General features: G+C 47.3%; 1 protein-coding gene across 8 annotated transcripts in view; it reads left to right on the forward strand.

The window, feature by feature from the left end:
• The window catches only part of TENM4 (teneurin transmembrane protein 4), an 854,243-nt gene that overhangs the window by 816,638 nt on the left and 19,075 nt on the right, over positions 1–18,530 (forward strand). For all 8 annotated transcript variants that reach the window (XM_061407667.1, XM_061407664.1, XM_061407669.1 and 5 more), the window contains 3 exons: positions 7,300–7,472; positions 13,339–13,574; positions 16,888–17,184. In XM_061407667.1, the coding sequence (XP_061263651.1) occupies positions 7,300–7,472; positions 13,339–13,574; positions 16,888–17,184 (706 nt within the window). The remainder of the gene's footprint in view (positions 1–7,299; positions 7,473–13,338; positions 13,575–16,887; positions 17,185–18,530) is intronic.

Genomic DNA, 18,530 nt, shown 5'->3' on the forward strand with positions numbered 1-18,530 from the left:
AACAATCATAGATGAAAGCCCTAAAAAATCAAATCTTTATTTTCCAACTAAAAAGTGCCCAATCAGCAAAAAGTTTACTCTCAGAAAGGCAGTGTGGCATTTTCCTCACCAAGCGCGTGTAGTGAAGTGGATCAAGGTGTGAAGTATCGAGTGCAAAGAAGAAACGCTTGCAGTATGTGTGAAGATAGCTTCTAGTGGCCCTCTTCTGAGCCAAGTTTGCAACCACTCTATGAATCTTCTGTGTGTGTTCATTCTCTGTAATCCAAAGATGCTTTGGAAAAACAAGTGAAGAAAAGCCGGTGGGGGGAAATAGTGAGAAACCGATCACCTAGCTGTCTCCATCACACCCCCCAGGTGGGGGCTGAGCATCACTTAGAATCAGCTGTAATGGAAGCAAAGAAAAGCATCTCGAAGAGAAAGCTGTCCCTCTTCTCTACCCACTTCAGAGTTCCAAGTGCAGTCTTTTCTTTACCAGAGTTGAACACAAAGGTTTTGATTTGTAACGGCACCATCTTTCCAGGAAGCTTGATGACAGAACACAGGCTTTAAGATCAGACCTGACACAGTCTATATGCCTCTATTAGCCATGTGATCTTAAGCAAGTTATTTATCTTTCTGAGCCTCAGTTTCATTGGTTGTGAAATGATGATAATCATGTTCACCTCCAAAGATGGCTGTGAGCACAGTGCTCCATACCTAAAATGTACTATATGAATATTAGTGAACTTTCCCTTCCTACAGAAGGTGAGGGGTAACAGGGGTGGAGTGCTTAATTATTCTCACCCTAGGTCTTGAAAAAACAAAAACATCTACTATTCATTCACTCATCCAAGAAATATGTACTGAGTGCCTTTTACATGCTGGGTCCTGCAACAGGCACTAAGAATACAAACAAGGTCCCTGCCTTCGTGGAGCTTATATTCTAGTGGGAAAAGAGACAAAAAACAGGTAAGCACGTAAACAAGATGCGAAGTGAAAACAGTAAAATAAGATAATGCAAGGGTCCCCAACCTCCAGGATCTATTGCCCAGTGATCCGAGGCGGAGCTGATGTATTAATAGTAGAAATAAAGTGCACAATCTGTGTAACATGCTTGAACCATCCTGAAACCATCCCCTGCCCCCAGTCTGTGGAAAAGCTGTCTTCCACGAAACTGATCCCTCGTGCTGAAAAGGTTGCGGATTGCTGATTGATGTGATCAAGATGGCAGGACCCATCAGAACGGGTGACCGGAGAAGGCCTTGCTGAAATAATAATATTTGAACTAAAACATGAGTAATAAAAGGAACTGGCCCTATCAAGGTTAGAAGGAAGAGCATTCCCAGCAAAGAAAACAGTCAGCACGAGCACCCCAAGCCTAGTTTGAACTCAGCGTGTTCAGAAGCAAATGGAATGGAAGGCAGAAAGTATGAACGAATAGGCTTCAAGGTAAAGTTAGGAAAAGCAGGAAAAAAAAGAATGAGCAGATCATTCCACCTACACTCACTCATTCACATTATTGAGCATCTAGTCTATGGAAAATTCTTCAAGAGATGGTAATACCAGACCACCTGACATGCCTCCTGAGAAATCTGTATGCAGGTCAAGAAGCAACAGTTTGAACTGGACATGGAACAATAGACTGGCTCCCAAATCAGGAAAGGAGTACATAAAGGAGTATATTGTCACCCTCCTTATTTAACTTATATGCAGAGTACATTATGCGAAATGTTGGGCTGGATGAAGCACAAGCTGGAATCAAGATTGCTGGAAATATCAATAACCCCAGATATGCAGATGACACCACCCATATGGCAGAAAGTGAAGAAGAACTAAAGAGCCTCTTAAAACTCAACATTCAGAAAACGAAGATCATGGCATCTGGTCCCATCACTTCATGGGAAATAGATGGGGAAACAGTGGAGACAGTGTCAGACTTTACCTTTTTGGGCTCCAAAATCACTGCAGATGCTGACTGCAGCCATGAAATTAAAAGATGCTTGCTCCTTGGAAGAAAAGCTATGACCAACCTAGACAGCATATTGAAAAGCAAAGACATTACTTTGCCAACAAAGGTCCGTCTAGTCAAAGCTATGGTTTTTCCAGTGGTCATGTATGGATGTGAGAGTTGGACTATAAAGAAAGCTGAGCACTGAAGAATTGATGCTTTTGAACTGTGGTGTTAGCAGAGACTCTTGAGAGTCTCTTGAACTGAGATCCAACCGGTCCATCCTAAAGGAAATCTGTCCTGAGTGTTCATTGGAAGGACTGATGCTGAAGCTGAAACTCCAATACTTTGGCCACCTGATGCAAAGAACTGACTCATTGAAAAAGACCCTGATGCTGGGAAAGATTGAAGGCAGGAGGAGAAGGGGACAACAGAGGATGAGATGGTTGGATGGTATCATTGACTTGATGGACATAAGTTTGATCAAGCTCCAAGAGTTGGTGATGGACAGGGAAGCCTGGCGTGCTGCAGTCCATGGAGTCACAAAGAGTCAGACACAACTGAGCGACTGAACTGAACTCTATGCCAGGCACTCCCCTAAGTGCTAGGGATACACCAGTGACCGAACAAAGGCGCTTCCCTCAGGGAGTTCACAGTCTAGAGAGGGTGATCTCATGGGGTCCCGCAGTCGCTGGAAGGAACTGGCATTGAAATATGTTATCTTGTTTGATCTTCACAGTATCTCCCTGAGACAGGTATTATTACCCACATCTTACAGAGGAGAATTCAGAGGCACACAAAGGTTATGCTGTATAACCTGCCTGAAATAATAGCATTTGTCGTGGGGGTTGGATGGTTAACAGGGGAACAGAACTGAGTGCCTGCCTCTAGGATTGCATTGCTGGCAAGTGTAGAGCCTAGATTCAAAGCCTAAACCACCTGGCTCCAAGGACCTTCCCACAAGGACCTGTTCCTTCTGTTCTTCTGTGGTAGGAAGAAAATTGGCCAGTAATTTAAGTAAAGCTGCAACAGATGTATCTAAGCCATTGGCCAGAAGTCGTCCCTCATGGGGTCGGAATCCAGGCACTGCAGATAGAGACCTGTCTCCAGCATCCTGCTGGGAAGCACCTGCATCCTTTCCCTTAGCAACTGGGTAGCAGGAAGAGAAAGGGACACCGAGGTGGCCACAGGGCAAAGGTCAAGGTCCAGAGAATGGGTAGCCCGAGCTCCTCCCCGCAGAGGCAGAAGCAGCGGCGTTCAGATGGGATAATCACAGGAATTGATCAGGTGGCAGAGAGAGCCAGTGGCCTTTCTCAAGCTCCAGAAAGCGGTGAAATGAGTGAATAAGAGACAAGAAAATTCTATAAATGGGCTGTGCTGTTTGATGTTCATTTAATTAAGACATTCAGTCCTTCTAATGGAAAATATGAGGAGTGGAAATTACTGCTTTTTGGCCATCTCCTAGAAAGCCAGATCTTGACGGCATCCGGCCTTTTCATTGTATCGTCTTCAGGCTCAATTTAATTATGTATTACAGGCCACCTTCGATAATAATTACAATTGTCTGCCTTTATGCAAAGCCTCTTTCTAGCTTGGAAGCTAAAACTCTGGGGAGATGCCAACGGAGATTGCTCAAGTATCGTTTAGTGAAAGCGGTTGTTTCCATATTGGTGCATTCAGCAGATGTTTATCAGGGACCTACTGTGTGTCAGGTCTCTGTAGGTCTGCAGGGAGTGGCATGTGAGTGCATCATGGTCTCTCTTCTCTGAAGAAGCAGGGAAGAGGCCTTGCACGTGCAGTCCTGCATTCATTTATCTGTTCAGCCACCATCCCCTGATCATCTTCTCTCTCCCAGTCCCCATGCTAGGGAAGCTGAGATGAACTGAGGGCCAGTCCTCCAGGGTCCCGTGGCTGGCAGATGCTGGAATCCAGATTCCCAGCCTGACTGTCTGACCTCACGATCCTGTCCTAACTCAGGCGCTCCAAGGCCAAAGCGGGAGACAGGTTGTCCATCAGCTGTTGTGATGTAGAGGGCACATTCCAGAGGATCAGTGGGAGAAGAAGGGATGGGGAGACCTGAGGTGGTGGCGTTTGAGCAGGGCCTTGATAGAAGTAGCATCAAGGTGACATGAAATTCTCCAGGCAAGAATACTGGAGTGAGTAGCCATACCTTTCTCCCGGAGATCTTCCATACTAAGGGATCAAACCCAGGTCTCCTGCATTGCAGGCAGATTCTTTACCATCTGAGCCACCAGGGAAGTCCAGTGAATAATCTATCAAGTCAAAATTGTGAGACTCCAGAACTCCTTTTTAAGTATTTTGCATGGTGTAATAAAATCTTTTTTATCCAGTTAGGCCAGGAAATTAGATTAATAAAGAGTGTGTACATGGATCATAGGTGTTCAAAGAACCAGACTAGAACAGCATGCCCATCCCGTGAAACTGTCAGACTGAAACGGATCTTCCTGTTACCTTCCAAGATGACTGGGGATCTGACAGCACTCAGCTTATTCATAGACTGCAGTTAAGGGGACAGAATGGGGTTTTTGTTGGGGTGGGGGGTGGGGAGTTAGCGGGGAGTCTTGATTTGGGGCTCAAAAATTTGGGATGCTCTAGTGATATTTGGCCTACAGGTTGTTATTGGCAGATGTCCTCTAAATGAGACACTTCTAAAATTACCAGCAATTAAAAAAGTCCTCTTCTCCAAGGCGACCATGCTCATGAGGCATTACTTGCCTTGTCACAGCACTTTTCTTTTCTTCGTTTTTTTAATATATGTATTTGGCTGGGGTCTTAGTTGCAGAGCTGGCGGGCCCAGTAGCTGTGGCGCGTGGGCTTAGTCGCCCCTGGGTACATGGGGTCTTAGCTCCCCAACCAGGGATGGAACTCACATCCACTGCATTGCAAGGCAGATTCTTTACCACCACCAGGGAAGTCCCATCACAGCACTTTTCTAATGATGAAAATCATCCATGTTAATTATTCAAAATCTTGAGACTATAAAATGCATATAAAGAAGCAACTAAAATCCCCTGTAATTCTACTCCCAGAGATAGCTGCTGTAAACATTTTTGTGAAATTCCTTCCTGTTCAAATTTCCAGCAGCCATAAAGGGCTAAAAAGCACACCAGCCTCTCCCAGAGTTAACAGGAGCAGAGCTGTGAGCTCCTCCAGGAGAGGGAGGCCTTAAGACAGACAGCCCAGATCTTTAACCCGAGACCGCCTTCAGTGGTATTTCAGAGTCATGCCCTCCCCCACTCTGAGGGGCACTCTGCACCTCTCACCCTCCATTCCAGGTCAGGCCTCACCACTGCTTCCCACTGAGCCAGACTGACCTCCCCTTACAAGAACCTGACTCGGTACAGAGAGAAAAATGAGAGAATCATGACAGGAAACAGTTTTCCAAACCCTTTAACTGCCTCTGAAAGTGAAAGTTGCTTAGTCATGTCTGACTCTTTGCAACCCCATGGATTGTACAGTCTGTGGAATTCTCTAGGCCCGAATACTGGAGTGGGTAGCCTTTCCCTACTCCCAGGGATTGTCCCAACCCAGAGATTGAACCAAGATCTCCTGCACTACAGGCAGATTCTTTAACAGCTGAGCCACCAGGGAACTGCCTCTCCTAGAACCCAAAGGACTGATACATCCGCACAGCCTTGCCTCACCACCCCCAGGCCTGAGGTATACGGTTGCAACCCCTGCTTTTCTTACCGTCATGGAAAGGGCATCCATTTGCCTTCCTCAGACCTCAGCACCAAAGATTCAGCTCTCGCAAAGCCCCTTGGCCCTCCCCCTAAAGTCAGTCTTGAGTCGAGGACTGGGATGATTCACTCAAAAGACCTTCACCAACACCTCCTCTGTGGCAGACTGCGCCCGGGACTGTTATCATTCCGTGATCAGTACCAGCCAGCCATGAGGACAGAAAGAGCGGACTGTAGCCTGCCAGGTTCCTCTGTCCATGGAATTCTCCAGGCAAGAACACTGGAGTGGGTTGCCATGCCCTCCTCCAGGGGAGCTTCCCCACCCAGGGATCGAACCTGTGCTTCCTGCATTGGCAGGCAGATTCTTTACTGCTAGCACCACCTGAGACACCCATCCCCATTCACACGCAAGTCCAGAAAGGCTCTTCAAACCTGTTAGTAGCCAGCTCCCTGCCATCTGCCAGCCACTGTGTAGCAGGTAGGATAGCACACGCCGTGGACACTTGCAAACAGATGGTCTGGAAACACTCTGAAGACAGAGAAGCAAGGGTCAGCTTGGAAGCAGAGAGATCTAAGTTTGAATTTCGCTCTATCACACTTAGCTGTGTGACCTGGAGTGAGTGACTTCACTTTCTGAGTGTCCTCCAAAAAAGAGCTAATATATGTCTTTTAGACTAGTTGTGAGGGTTAAGGGAAAGAATGTATGAAAAGCACTAGCACCATATCTGAATGCCATATTGTGGGTGTTGAAAAATTTTAGGTTATTTCTTTTATCCTCAGGAGAATGGGAAAGAGAATTAAGATTCACATGTGATGCTTTACAAAGACCACACCAGAGCAAAGCTGTGGGTGTTGAGCGCTGCTTGGTGCCAGATGTGAAATCCAGTTGTGAAGGGGCTACGGGAACCCATCTGTCTAGCCCCCTTCTGTGGCAGCAGAATCCTGGTCTGAACTCAAAGTCCCCTTTTCCCAGGCTCTGTGGCTTCCTAGGAAGCCCCATCTCCAGTGCTGGTCAGGAGAAACCTGTTTAACCAGTTCTTGGCAGAGGGGCAGCAGGGGGCGGAGGTTTGAGAAGGTATTCAAGCATCCACTTTGACTCCTTGCCTCTGATCATCCATCTTGGGTGTGTATGTGTGTGGGTGTGGTGTGTGTGTGCACACATGCACGTTCTAAGTCATGTCCAGCTCTTTGTGGCCCCCTGTGAACTGTATGTAGCCCACCAGGCTCCTCTATCCGTGGGATTCTCCAGGCAAGAATACTGGAATGGGTTGCCACTTCCTCCTCCAGGGGATCTTGCTGATAACAGGGATTGAACCCACGTCTCTTAGGTCTCCTGCATTGGCAGGGCACCATCATCTGACTCTTAGTGAGTGAGTATTAGTTCATAGCAACAGGGCACTTCCACACATTGCTCACAGGAATCCTGGAGGGTGAGGAGGGTATCTCCACTCTACAGCATTAGGAAGGAAGACTCAAGAGAGAGACGTTGTCTGTCTGCAGTTGAATATCAGAAGGTGGAGTTGTGTCCAAGGAGATGCTGGAGACGTGGAAATGTATCCGAGCAGAAAGAAAAGCGGACCATGCAAAACCATGCCATCAGGTAGAACATGCCAGGCTGCAGCAGTGGCACCATTATATCTCTGTTACTCAGAGCCACTCCTCGGTTTTCAGGTACGACAGCTTCGGCCGCCTGACAAATGTGACCTTCCCAACCGGCCAGGTGAGCAGTTTCCGAAGTGATACAGACAGCTCAGTGCACGTCCAGGTGGAGACCTCCAGCAAGGACGACGTCACCATAACCACCAACCTGTCTGCCTCCGGTGCCTTCTATACGCTGCTGCAAGGTAAGCCAGCCGGGGGCCTGGGGGCTTGGAGACGGTGGGGTGGGGACGCCCCCCTTTGAAGAAGGATGACATGAGAAACAAGCTGCTACTGCTGCAGCTGCCCAGAACAGAAAAGCGTGACAACTGCTTTCTCACTGTATCACCACCTCATTTGCAAAACACACCAGCCTGAGCCCTGTAGAGTCTCTCCCCCAAGCTTCAGAGTAATAGTCATTGTCTCATCCCATTATCAGCAGAACAAAGGGTAGACAATCCATTAGCTGTTAATCCAGGTGACCTCGCTATTCGGCCATTCCAGTGGCTCCCAGATTAAAGACCGACTCTCACTCTGGTGCCTGGCGAGGACAAAGGACGAGAATAATTACACCTAATTATGAAAGGGATTTGGGCCTTGGAGAAGGCCTCCCTGAATCTCGGGTGAGAGTGCCTTGTTCCTCATCTAGGACTCTATGGAGAAGAGACCCTGCTCTGTGTCCATCAAATAAAACCTGATATGAGTTGATCTTGTAGCTTCAGATAAATCACAAAGAAGTAACCTGGCTGTGAATTGTTTGCCACAATTGTTCTCATGGGGCATGGTGACCCAAAGTGGAGCTTGTCGCTTTGTTGGGCTTGGTAAGCATGAAAGAAAAGAAGGGGTCACTAGGGAAAGACTTATTTGATGTTTTTCCCTGGCATACTCCCCAGAGCTTTGACACAAAGCTGTAATAAGGGTCTTGGTCTGAGAGTCAAAGCCCCGAATTCTAGTACTGACTGCCACCCCATCACCGTGGCCCTCAAGTTTCTACTCTGGGGAAAGAAGGCAAACGAGAGCCGTGGTGGATGGTGCCCTGCAGTTCCAGGGCAGACACGCCGGGCCCCTGCACCTGCTGTGCCAGCTCCAGAGTGGACTGGGTGGAGTCACTCTTCTCTGATCCTCAGTTTCTGGGTCTGGAAAATGGGGCTGAATTACAAGTCCTGCTTCCTAGGGTTGCTCAGACAGTTTCTTCAGACAACAAGCAGAGGGACTGGCATGGGCCAGCACATAGTACTGCTTGGGAAGTACTTGTTGGATTAATTAATTAACAGGCACTTTGATTTACCGTAAGAGAAGGACCATGTATTTCCACAACCATTTTATGCCAACTGTAGTCCTATGCCTTTAACAAAACTCAAGGAACAATATCAGTTTTCAATCAAAGAAAGAGAAATCAAGCCCTGGAATTCCTTCTCCACCAAGCACCTTTAGCAATGGGTTGGGACAGACCCTAGGTATTTATGCGCCAACTGGGTTATTTCCGAGAAAAGGTAGCAGTTCCTAGCCAGCCAGGGTTCTGGCCGACCAAGGAAGAGAGGGCAGCTGATGACACACAAACATCTTATCCTTCAAACCTGTTTTCTTCCCCATGATTAAGAATTGCCTCTTTTGCTCCATACGTCTAAACCGGCTTGCAGCGTTTTTCTCAAAAGTTAACGCAAGCCTTCTAATATTTAGACAACTTTTAAAAATTCAAAGGTGACACATCTCTTCAGTTTTAAAATGTACCATCAATTTAATAACAACTTTCCAGGTGGAGGGGGTCGGGAGACGCACTGCTCAAAATCCATACGAGGACTTAAGACACATTCCAATTTCAGAAACCTTAAAATGTGAAAAGTCCATCTCGGAAACCAGGAAAGCTGATACCTCTTTATCCTCTTTGGTACCTCTGCCAAGCTCTCTTTCCTCATTTCATACCAGGTTCAGATGCTTGGTTTTGCAGCTGCTTCAGTAGAGTCTTTGTCAAAAAAGCTCGTTCGGTTTCATCTTATGTCTGAACTATGGGAAGAAATAAGAAGCAGCTTCTAATGAGCGGCAGCCTTGGGAAGTCACAGCTCACATTAAATGGAAATCGTTTGAGATGGGGCCTCTGCAGATGCTGTTCCATCCGCAGGCACCATTAATGGACATATGTGGATTCAGCAAGGAACAGCTTTAAAAGATAAATTGACACAGGCTTTCACTGTTCAAAGGGAGTAAAATACAGATTGTCAGTGAATAATGCATGGCAAGTTTGAGGCAGATTTTAGAATTCTGCGTGTGTGGGAGAGAGAAGGGGAGAAAGATGGTGTAGGGAGGGAGTGGGAGGGAGAGAGACCAATCTGATGCCATTCTCACAGGAAAAATTCAGTGAGGGTTCCCTGCAGAAACCACTGTATCCTCATTGCTTGACACAGCCCAGGGTATATCTGGTCTGATCCAGCAAATGTTTACTGAACACATACAATAATAACAACGAGAGCTAACGTTTTGAGCACTTACTCTGTGTGAAGTATATTTTTAGTATTTTATATTCATCATCCTTTTTAAATCCTCACAACAACCCTCTGAGGTATGATTAATATCTCCATTTTTCCAAATGAAGATAATGAGGCATTGAGAGGTTAAGTGGCTTATCCAAAGTCACACAACTAGTAGGTATTTGGACCCAGACAAATAGGCTCTAGGATACATTCTCTTACGCATGAATCTGCAGGCAAAGGGGGGGCTATGGAAGGACCATACTGGTACTACAGTTCACTCTGACAAGTATGTGAAATGGGGCAGAGGAGATGGAGGAAAGATGACGAAAGACAGACGTGACAGTGACCAGCACAGCGCCCGGCACACGCAGCTGGTGGTCACTGACATTTACGTGACTCACGCGAGAGGCTGAGTGCTCAGATCTTCATGGTCATCCTCCCACTTAATCCCGAGAGCTAACAGTACAGCTGTTATCCCTAATGTACAGATAAAGAACAGAGGCCTGAAAGCCTAAGGAATTTGCCCAAGGTCTTGCAGGAAGAGAGCGGCAGAGGTAGGGCTTGAGTCCAGGAGGTCTGGCCCAAAGTCTGTGCCCTCAGTCTCTGTGCTAGTGCGTTTCACTGTCCGCTGGGTCATGACCAACCTAGACAGCAGATTCCAAAGCAGAGACGTTACTTTGCCAGCAAACTCCGTCTAGTCAGGGCTATGGTTTTTCCAGTGGTCACGTATGGATGTGAGAGTTGGACTATAAAGAAAGCTGAGCACCGAAGAATTGATGCTTTTGAACTGTGGTGTTGGAGAAGACTCTTGAGAGTCCCTTGGACTGCAAGGAGATCCAACCAGTCCATTCTAAAGGACATCAGTCCTGGGTGTTCACTGGAAGGACTGATGCTGAAACTGAAACTCCAGTACTTTGGCCACCTGATGCAAAGAACTGACTAGTTTGAAAAGCCCCTGATTCTGGGAAAGATTGAAGGTGGGAGGAGAAGGGGACTACAAAGGATGAGATGGTTGGATGGCATCACCAACTCAATGGACATGAGTTTGAGTAAACTTCGAGAGTTGAAGGATAGGGAGGCCTGGCGTGCTGCAGTCCATGGGGTCGCAAAGAGTCGGACACGACTGAGCGACTGCACTGAAGTGTTTGAGAGTTCATTCACTCACGGAGTGGTGAACCTCTGCACCACTAGCTGCAGGACCACTGTTGAGACCTAGAAAGAGGCTAAGGAGGAACAAGGGAAGCTTCTGGGAAGAGATGACGTTTACACAGAGCCTTGAAGGAAGGGCTTGGGCTCGCATTTATTAAACAGAGGGGCAGTGCAGACAGAAGCAGCAGCTGACCATGGGCAAGAGGAAGGTGACTGCAGTAAAAACTCAGGTTTTTCCATTTTTAGAAAAGAACACAGTGTGCATTTTACAACTGAAATTTACGTTTTCTCCAGAAGGTTCTATTAGCTAAAGATCCTAATTAAAAATCAGGTTTAAAATTTCAAAATTAAGTCTACTTTTAATTCATTGTCATATGTATACATATATGTGTCATATATGTATATACATGACAGTGATTTAAAACGTATATATTTGGCATTCTATCACTGATTTACATATTGGAGCTATTTTTCACCTTATTGTAAAGAGTGTTGTTACCATAGTGGGAAGGCCTTAAAAATGTTCAACCCTTTGCCCTAGGACTCCTACTTTTAGGAGTCAACTTTGATTAAATAACCCAAAGTGAAGACATTGATTTATCCAAAAAGTATATTTTTAATAAATATATAATTCTATTACATATTATTGTAACATACTATTAAAGAGTATAATTCAGTGGTTTTCAGTATATGTACAAAGTTGTGCAACCATTCAGTTCAGTTCAGTTCAGTTGCTCAGTCGTGTCCAACTCTTTGCGACCCCATGAATTGCAGCACGCCAGGCCTCCCTGTCCATCACCAACTCCCGGAGTTAACTCAGACTCACGTCCATCAAGTCAGTGATGCCATCCAGCCATCTCATCCTCTGTCATCCCCTTCTCCTCCTGCCCCCAATCCCTCCCAGCATCAGAGTGTTTTCCAATGAATCAACTCTTCACATGAGGTGGCCAAAGTACTGGAGTTTCAGCTTCAGCATCATTCCCTCCAAAGAAATCCCAGGCCTGATCTCCTTCAGAATGGACTGGTTGGATCTCCTTGCAGTCCAAGGGACTCTCAAGAGTCTTCTCCAACACCACAGTTCAAAAGCATCAATTCTTCGGCGCTCAGCCTTCTCCACAGTCCAACTATCACATCCATACATGACCACAGGAAAAACCATAGCCTTGACTAGACGGACCTTTGTTGGCAAAGTAATGTCTCTGCTTTTAGATATGCTATCTAGGTTGGTCATAACTTTCCTTCCAAGGAGTAAGCATCTTTTAATTTCATGGCTGCAGTCACCATCTGCAGTGATTTTGGAGCCCCCCAAAATAAAGTCTGACACTGTTTCCACTGTTTCCCCATCTATTTCCCATGAAGTGATGGGACCGGATGCCATGATCTTCGTTTTCTGAATGTTGAGCTTTAAGCCAACTTTTTCACTCTCCACTTTCACTTTCATCAATAGGCTTTTGAGTTCCTCTTCACTGCCTGCCATAAGAGTGGTGTCATCTGCATATCTGAGGTTATTGATATTTCTCCTGGCAATCTTGATTCCAGCTTGTGTTTCTTCCAGTCCAGTGTTTCTCATGATGTACTCTGCATATAAGTTAAATAGGCAGGGTGATAATATACAGCCTTGACGTACTCCTTTTCCTATTTGGAACCAGTCTGTTGTTCCATGTCCAGTTCTAACTGTTGCTTCCTGACCTGCATACAGATTTCTTAAGAGGCAGGTCAGGTGGTCTGGTATTCCCATGTCTTTCAGAATTTTCCACAGTTTATTGTGATCCACACAGTCAAAGGCTTTGGCATAGTCAATAAAGCAGAAATAGATGTTTTACCACTATCTAATTTCAGAAAATTTTTTATCACCCCCAAAAGGAAACCCCATAGTCATTAACAGTCATATCCCCTTTCTCCCTTCCCCTCACTACTTTCTCTCTACAAGTTGGCCTTTTGCAGACATTGCATAAATATGGACTGATTCATATAATATCAGGCCTTTTGTGCCTGACTTCTTTCACTTTAGCATAATGATTAACAGATATTTATTTGCAGGGTTGTAATCATGCAAAAGTGGAACTAATCAGAATATCCATATGAGGACCAATCGAATAAGTTCTGTTATTTCCATATAATGGCATAGCATATACTCATTACGAAAAATGTTATGAACATATTCAACAATATAATAACAGCGATCAGTAAGAACTCTATAAGCAGCCATTTTTAACCATAAATGTATTCAGAAATATTGTGGAATCTGGGAACATACCAAAATATTTACAGTAGTTTCCTTTGGAGACTGAGCTCATGGACCTCCATATATTTTTCTCGTGTTCTTCAATGACAGTGTTTTGTTTCTGTGGTCAGAAACATTAAGCACATTTGAAGACCACACCTCTGCCTCTGCTGTACAGCTCCGTCCCTCCTCAGCCCTCCTAAACAGAGTCTCCCCTCATCTGTCCCTCAGACCAGGTCCGGAATAGCTACTTCATCGGGGCCGACGGCTCCCTGCGGCTGCTGCTGGCCAACGGCATGGAGGTGGCCCTGCAGACGGAGCCCCACCTGCTGGCCGGGACCGTCAACCCCACTGTGGGCAAGAGGAACGTCACGCTGCCCATCGACAACGGCCTCAACCTGGTGGAGTGGCGGCAGCGCAAGGAGCAGGCTCGCGGCCAGGTCACCGTCTTCGGGCGCCGGCTTCGGGTGAGCAAGGCCTCCCAGCAGGGGTGGCTGAGTCCCGGGGGGCCAGGGAGGAGGAGGACTCTGAGGACTGGGCTCTGGTCTGGAAGCTACACTAGGGGAGAAGGCGCTCTAGGGCAGAAGGCGCTCGAGGGGAGAAGGCGCTCCCGGGCTTCCGTTTCTTCATCTGCAAAAGGGAACACGTTAAGCAAGCGCACGTAATCAGAGTCTCGTGTATTTTCACTTGTGCTAGAGAAAGGATCACTGGCTTGATGTTAGTCAGTTCTGAGTCGGGTTTCCAGGTTCTGCTGTTTCCTGAGTACTTTTGGGCAAATCCATGACCTCGTAAAGCCTCAATTTCATTATCCATAAAATGAGGACAATGAAACCAACTTACAAGTTGCTGTAATGATTAGAAATAGTACATAAAGTGTCTCATATGGAATCCTGATGCTGGGAAAGATTGAGGGCAGGAGGAGAAGGGGATGACAGAGGATGAGATGGCTGGATGGCATCACTGACTTGATGGACATGGGTTTGGGTGGACTCCAGGAGTTGGTGATGGACAGGGAGGCCTGGCGAGCTGCAGTCCATGGGGTCTCAAAGAGTCGGACACAACTGAGCGACTGAACTGAACTGATGGAATCTGGCACATAAAAGTAGTCAGTAATACCTTTTCTAGTTGTCATCGTTATTCTTATCACGCATTGCTAACACGCATGAAGATTTAGTTTAGCTCTTTGGACCCTAAGCCACATTCTCCTTCCAGGCGGAGTTATCCTTACTTATTGAGCAAAACAACTCCACCGTGGCCATCACTGCCAGGGGGCTGGCTTCTGGAGTCTGGCATCTCAGAGCACTTTTCTGCATGTGGATGCACAGAACGAGCACTTTCGCTGCCTCACTCACATGTCTTTGCAGTGTGGCCTCTGCCCCAGGGCCAGATTACCTAGCTCCAGTTCCCTCCAGCTTCAGAAAAGGCAGGCAATGGGGAGAGGGAAATGGAAGGCCTGGTCCTGACGTTCAGCACAGCGCCTCGCAGACCGCACACAGGTGCTCCATGCAGCGTTGCTGAGCTGCACGGCACCCCAGGACTGGGCCACATGTTCCTGATTCCTCAAAGCTGCAGAAACATCCTCATGCAACCTGGCCAGGGCTGTCTTGTACTGCACCCCACCCACCACCGCCCCCACCCAGCCATTTCTTGCAGAGAAAGTTCATTTAAGGCCCTGTTTCACGTAGGAGGTAACCAGGGTCCAGAGAGAGGAGGGAGTTTTCCAGACTCGAATAGTTAGGCAGTCACTGGAAATACACACACTGTCTCATGGTGCCTTTCTCGTAGCAGACAAGTATGTGCCTGATTCAGTATCACATAACTGGAGCCCAGAAAACAGGGCTTCCTGTGGTCCTCAAGAATTCAACAGCTATCTATCTGATGTAGGAAACAGCCTTCCACTGATTCCCCAAGGAAGGTCTAGCTGTCTTTGTTCTTTATAGGACACTGTCTGCAGACTCACCGAGCCCCCTGTGTGAATTCTTCCGGAGTCCTTCACACACATTGGAGGCAACGGGCTACGTAGAAGGCTTGACCCAGGTTTGAGTCCTGCCTGGGGGCCATGTATGTAGCCTTGAGCAGCCCCTCTAAGCTTCAGATTCCTCTGCAGAAACCAGATGATATTTCTGAAGCACCTAGCCCAGTGCTGGAAGACCCCAGGTGCTCAATAAAGAGCTGCCATTACTGCTGTTAGGATTTCCTCTCTGCCGCACGAACTGGACCAAAAGTTTCCCAGCCATTAATGGGTCCCTCTCCTAGGCTGAGACAAATGACGCTCCAGTCGGGTGGCCGCCACCTCCAAGTCCTCCCAAAATAAATGGCCACCCACAGTGGCGGCATACGGAATGAGAATGTTAGCTGGGTGCACCTCCCCGTAATGCAGTTCATTTTTTATACAACTGGGAACTTTTTTAATAAAGAAAGATGTAAAATCTCATTGCCGCCACTGCCGAGCACAGGAAGCGTTAGGCAGTTCCTCAGTGAGCTGCTTAATTCAATTTTATTAATTTTGCTGCAGAGCTGTAGCTTCTCTTCACTGGGGGCCCTCCATGGGGAGAGGGGGACAACTGGCTAGGTGGTAGCACCTTGTAGGGGAGTCACAAGGGACCTTCCCAAAGATGCTTTGTAGGGCCCCCATCATCGTTGGTGGTATAGAAGCTGCTTCTCCCTCTGCCCTCTCTGCAAAGAACAACACCTCTGATTTTTCATGGAAATTGTCTGCCATACTGTTTTTGCTTCTGCAATTGTGTTTGATTACCTCTGGGATAGCAACCTTATTATAACCAGGCCATTCACAGCTAAAGTCGTCTCAGCACCATCATTATAAATCCTGATTTTCAAGGCTTTAGAATTTGTTTGGGGAGAAGGGTGAGACACACACGTCTCTACTTCCTCTGAGAATTACCACGATCATTTGCTGTCATTTAATGGCTCCAGTTTCCTCTGTCCGTAGAACTTTTCAGGCAAGAATACTGGAGTGGGTTGCCATGTCCTACTCCAGAGGAATCTTCCTGACCCAGGGATAGAACTCATGTCTCCCACATTGGCAGGAAGATCCTTTACCACTGTGCCACCTGCGGGGAGCAAATGTTCCAAAACCTAGGACAGTGTTCCCCAGGCGACCCACAGCCAGAGAAGGCATCCCAGACACACACACACACTGCCTCCCAGGGCCTCCAGAAAGAAGAAGATGCCTTGAGATGACCAGGAGGCCCTGATTGTGGTGGCAGAGGGCAGGAGAGGCCCCAGAGGGGATGGGGACTCCAAGGCCCCAAGAAGGACCACAGATCATACGTTGGCATGTTGCAGTGGTGAGAGTCGAATCCAGGCCCAGTCACTCACCAGTCACGGAGTCTGGAGCCCTGTCGTTGACTGTGGTCTCCCTGGTGTCAAACACAAGAGCAGCGCCGGGCACATAAAATATGGGGTCAGGCACTGACTTACTGGGCCCACATGGCCACTCCCTTTCCAGGAGGGAGTTAAGAAGGATCTGCCTTTGTCTCCTCATCAGGAGAATCGCACTAGGAAATTACATGCATCATATGTGCTACTATTTACCCAGACTCTGCATTGTCTTTACCCTCACAAGCGCCCTGTGCAGTTGGCACGACTGTTCCCATTTTACAGATGAGGAAACTTGACGGAATTGACAAGCGACAGAGCCACAGTCCAAACCCTTGTCTGCTGCCACCCAAGACCTGTGCCGCCGCCTCTGCTCAGCGGCTTCTCAGACCGAGTTCTCGATGTCTAGACTGACTCTGTGTCCGCCTACCCCTTCTCCAGGTTCACAACCGGAACCTCCTGTCCCTGGACTTTGACCGCGTGACACGCACGGAGAAGATCTATGACGACCACCGCAAGTTCACCCTCCGCATCCTGTATGACCAGACAGGGCGGCCCAGCCTCTGGTCACCCAGCAGCAGGCTGAACGGCGTCAACGTGACCTATTCCCCGGGGGGCCACATCGCCGGTGTCCAGAGGGGCATCATGTCTGAGAGGATGGAATACGACCAGGCGGGCCGCATCACATCCAGGATCTTCGCTGACGGGAAGACATGGAGCTACACCTACTTAGAGAAGGCAGGTGTCTGTCTCCCTCCATCACTGGCCTTGCCATATAGAAGATCTTCGTTCTGCTCAACCTAAGCCCAGGCCCAGCCTGCTGACCTCAATGGGATAAATCTGACCCATGTGGTCTCCAAAAGGAAATGTTCAGGAAAATCTGGATCAGAGGGTCAGGGGCTTCCTGGGTGGAGTCTGGATGAATTATGGTGAGGGTATGACAAATGGAAGCTTCTGGGTGGGAGAATGTAAAAGTCTCACCTGATAGATGGGAGCTAGGCCCAAACACTATCTGGACTTATGGAGCAGTATTTGGAGTCTGCTCCCAGGTCTAGGGTACCTGGTGTGACCTGGTCACAGAGAACAAGACGGAAGCCAGGGGATCAGTATTAAGCAAGAGGTGCTTAATCCTGCATGTCACATGCTAAGAGTGGCATTACGAAGTCTTTCTGCTTCAAATCAGGCTTCATTTCATCCTGTTGTTGTTCAATAGCTCAGTCATGTCCGACATTTTGTGACTCTGTGGACTGCAACATGCCACGTCCTTCACCTTCCCTGTCCTTGACCATCTCCCAGAGTTTGCTCAAACTCATGTCCATTGAGTCGATGATGCCATCCAACCATCTCATCCTCTGTTGTCCCCTTCTCCTCCTCCCTTCAGTCTTTCCCAGCATCAGGGTCTTTTCTCATGAGTAGGCTCTTTGCATCAGGTGGCCAAAGTATTGGAGTTTCAGCTTCAGCATCAGTCCTTCCAATGCATATTCAGGGTTGACTTTAAAATTTGACTGGTTGGATCTCCTTGCAGTCCAAGGGATTCTCAAGAGTCTTCTCCAACACCACAGTTTAAAGCATCAATTCTTCAGCACTCAGCCTTCTTTATGGTCCAACTCTCAAATCCATACATGACTACTGGAAAAACTATAGCTTTGACTATACAGATCTTTGTTGGCAAAGTAATTAATGTCTCTCTCTGCTTTTTAATATGCTATCTAGGTTTGTCATCGCTTTTCTTCCAAGGAGCAAGCATCTTTTAATTCCATGGCTGCAGTCACCATCTGCAGTGATTTTGGAGCCCAAGAAAATAAAGTCTCTCACTGTTTCCATTGTTTCCCCATCTATTTGCCATGATGTGATGGGACCGGATGCCATGATCTTCATTTTTTGAATGTTGAGTTTTAAGCCAACTTTTTAACTCTCCTGTTTCACTTTCATCAAGAGGCTCTTTAGTTCCTCTTTGCTTTCTGCCATTAGGGTGGTATCATTTGCATATCTGAGATTATTGCTATTTCTCCCAGTAGTCTTGATTCTGGCTTGTGCTTCATCCACCCTGGCATTTCACGTAATGTACTCTGCATAAAAGTTAA

This window comes from Bos javanicus, chromosome 29, assembly GCF_032452875.1.
Source record: "Bos javanicus breed banteng chromosome 29, ARS-OSU_banteng_1.0, whole genome shotgun sequence".
Lineage (NCBI taxonomy): Eukaryota > Metazoa > Chordata > Mammalia > Artiodactyla > Bovidae > Bos > Bos javanicus.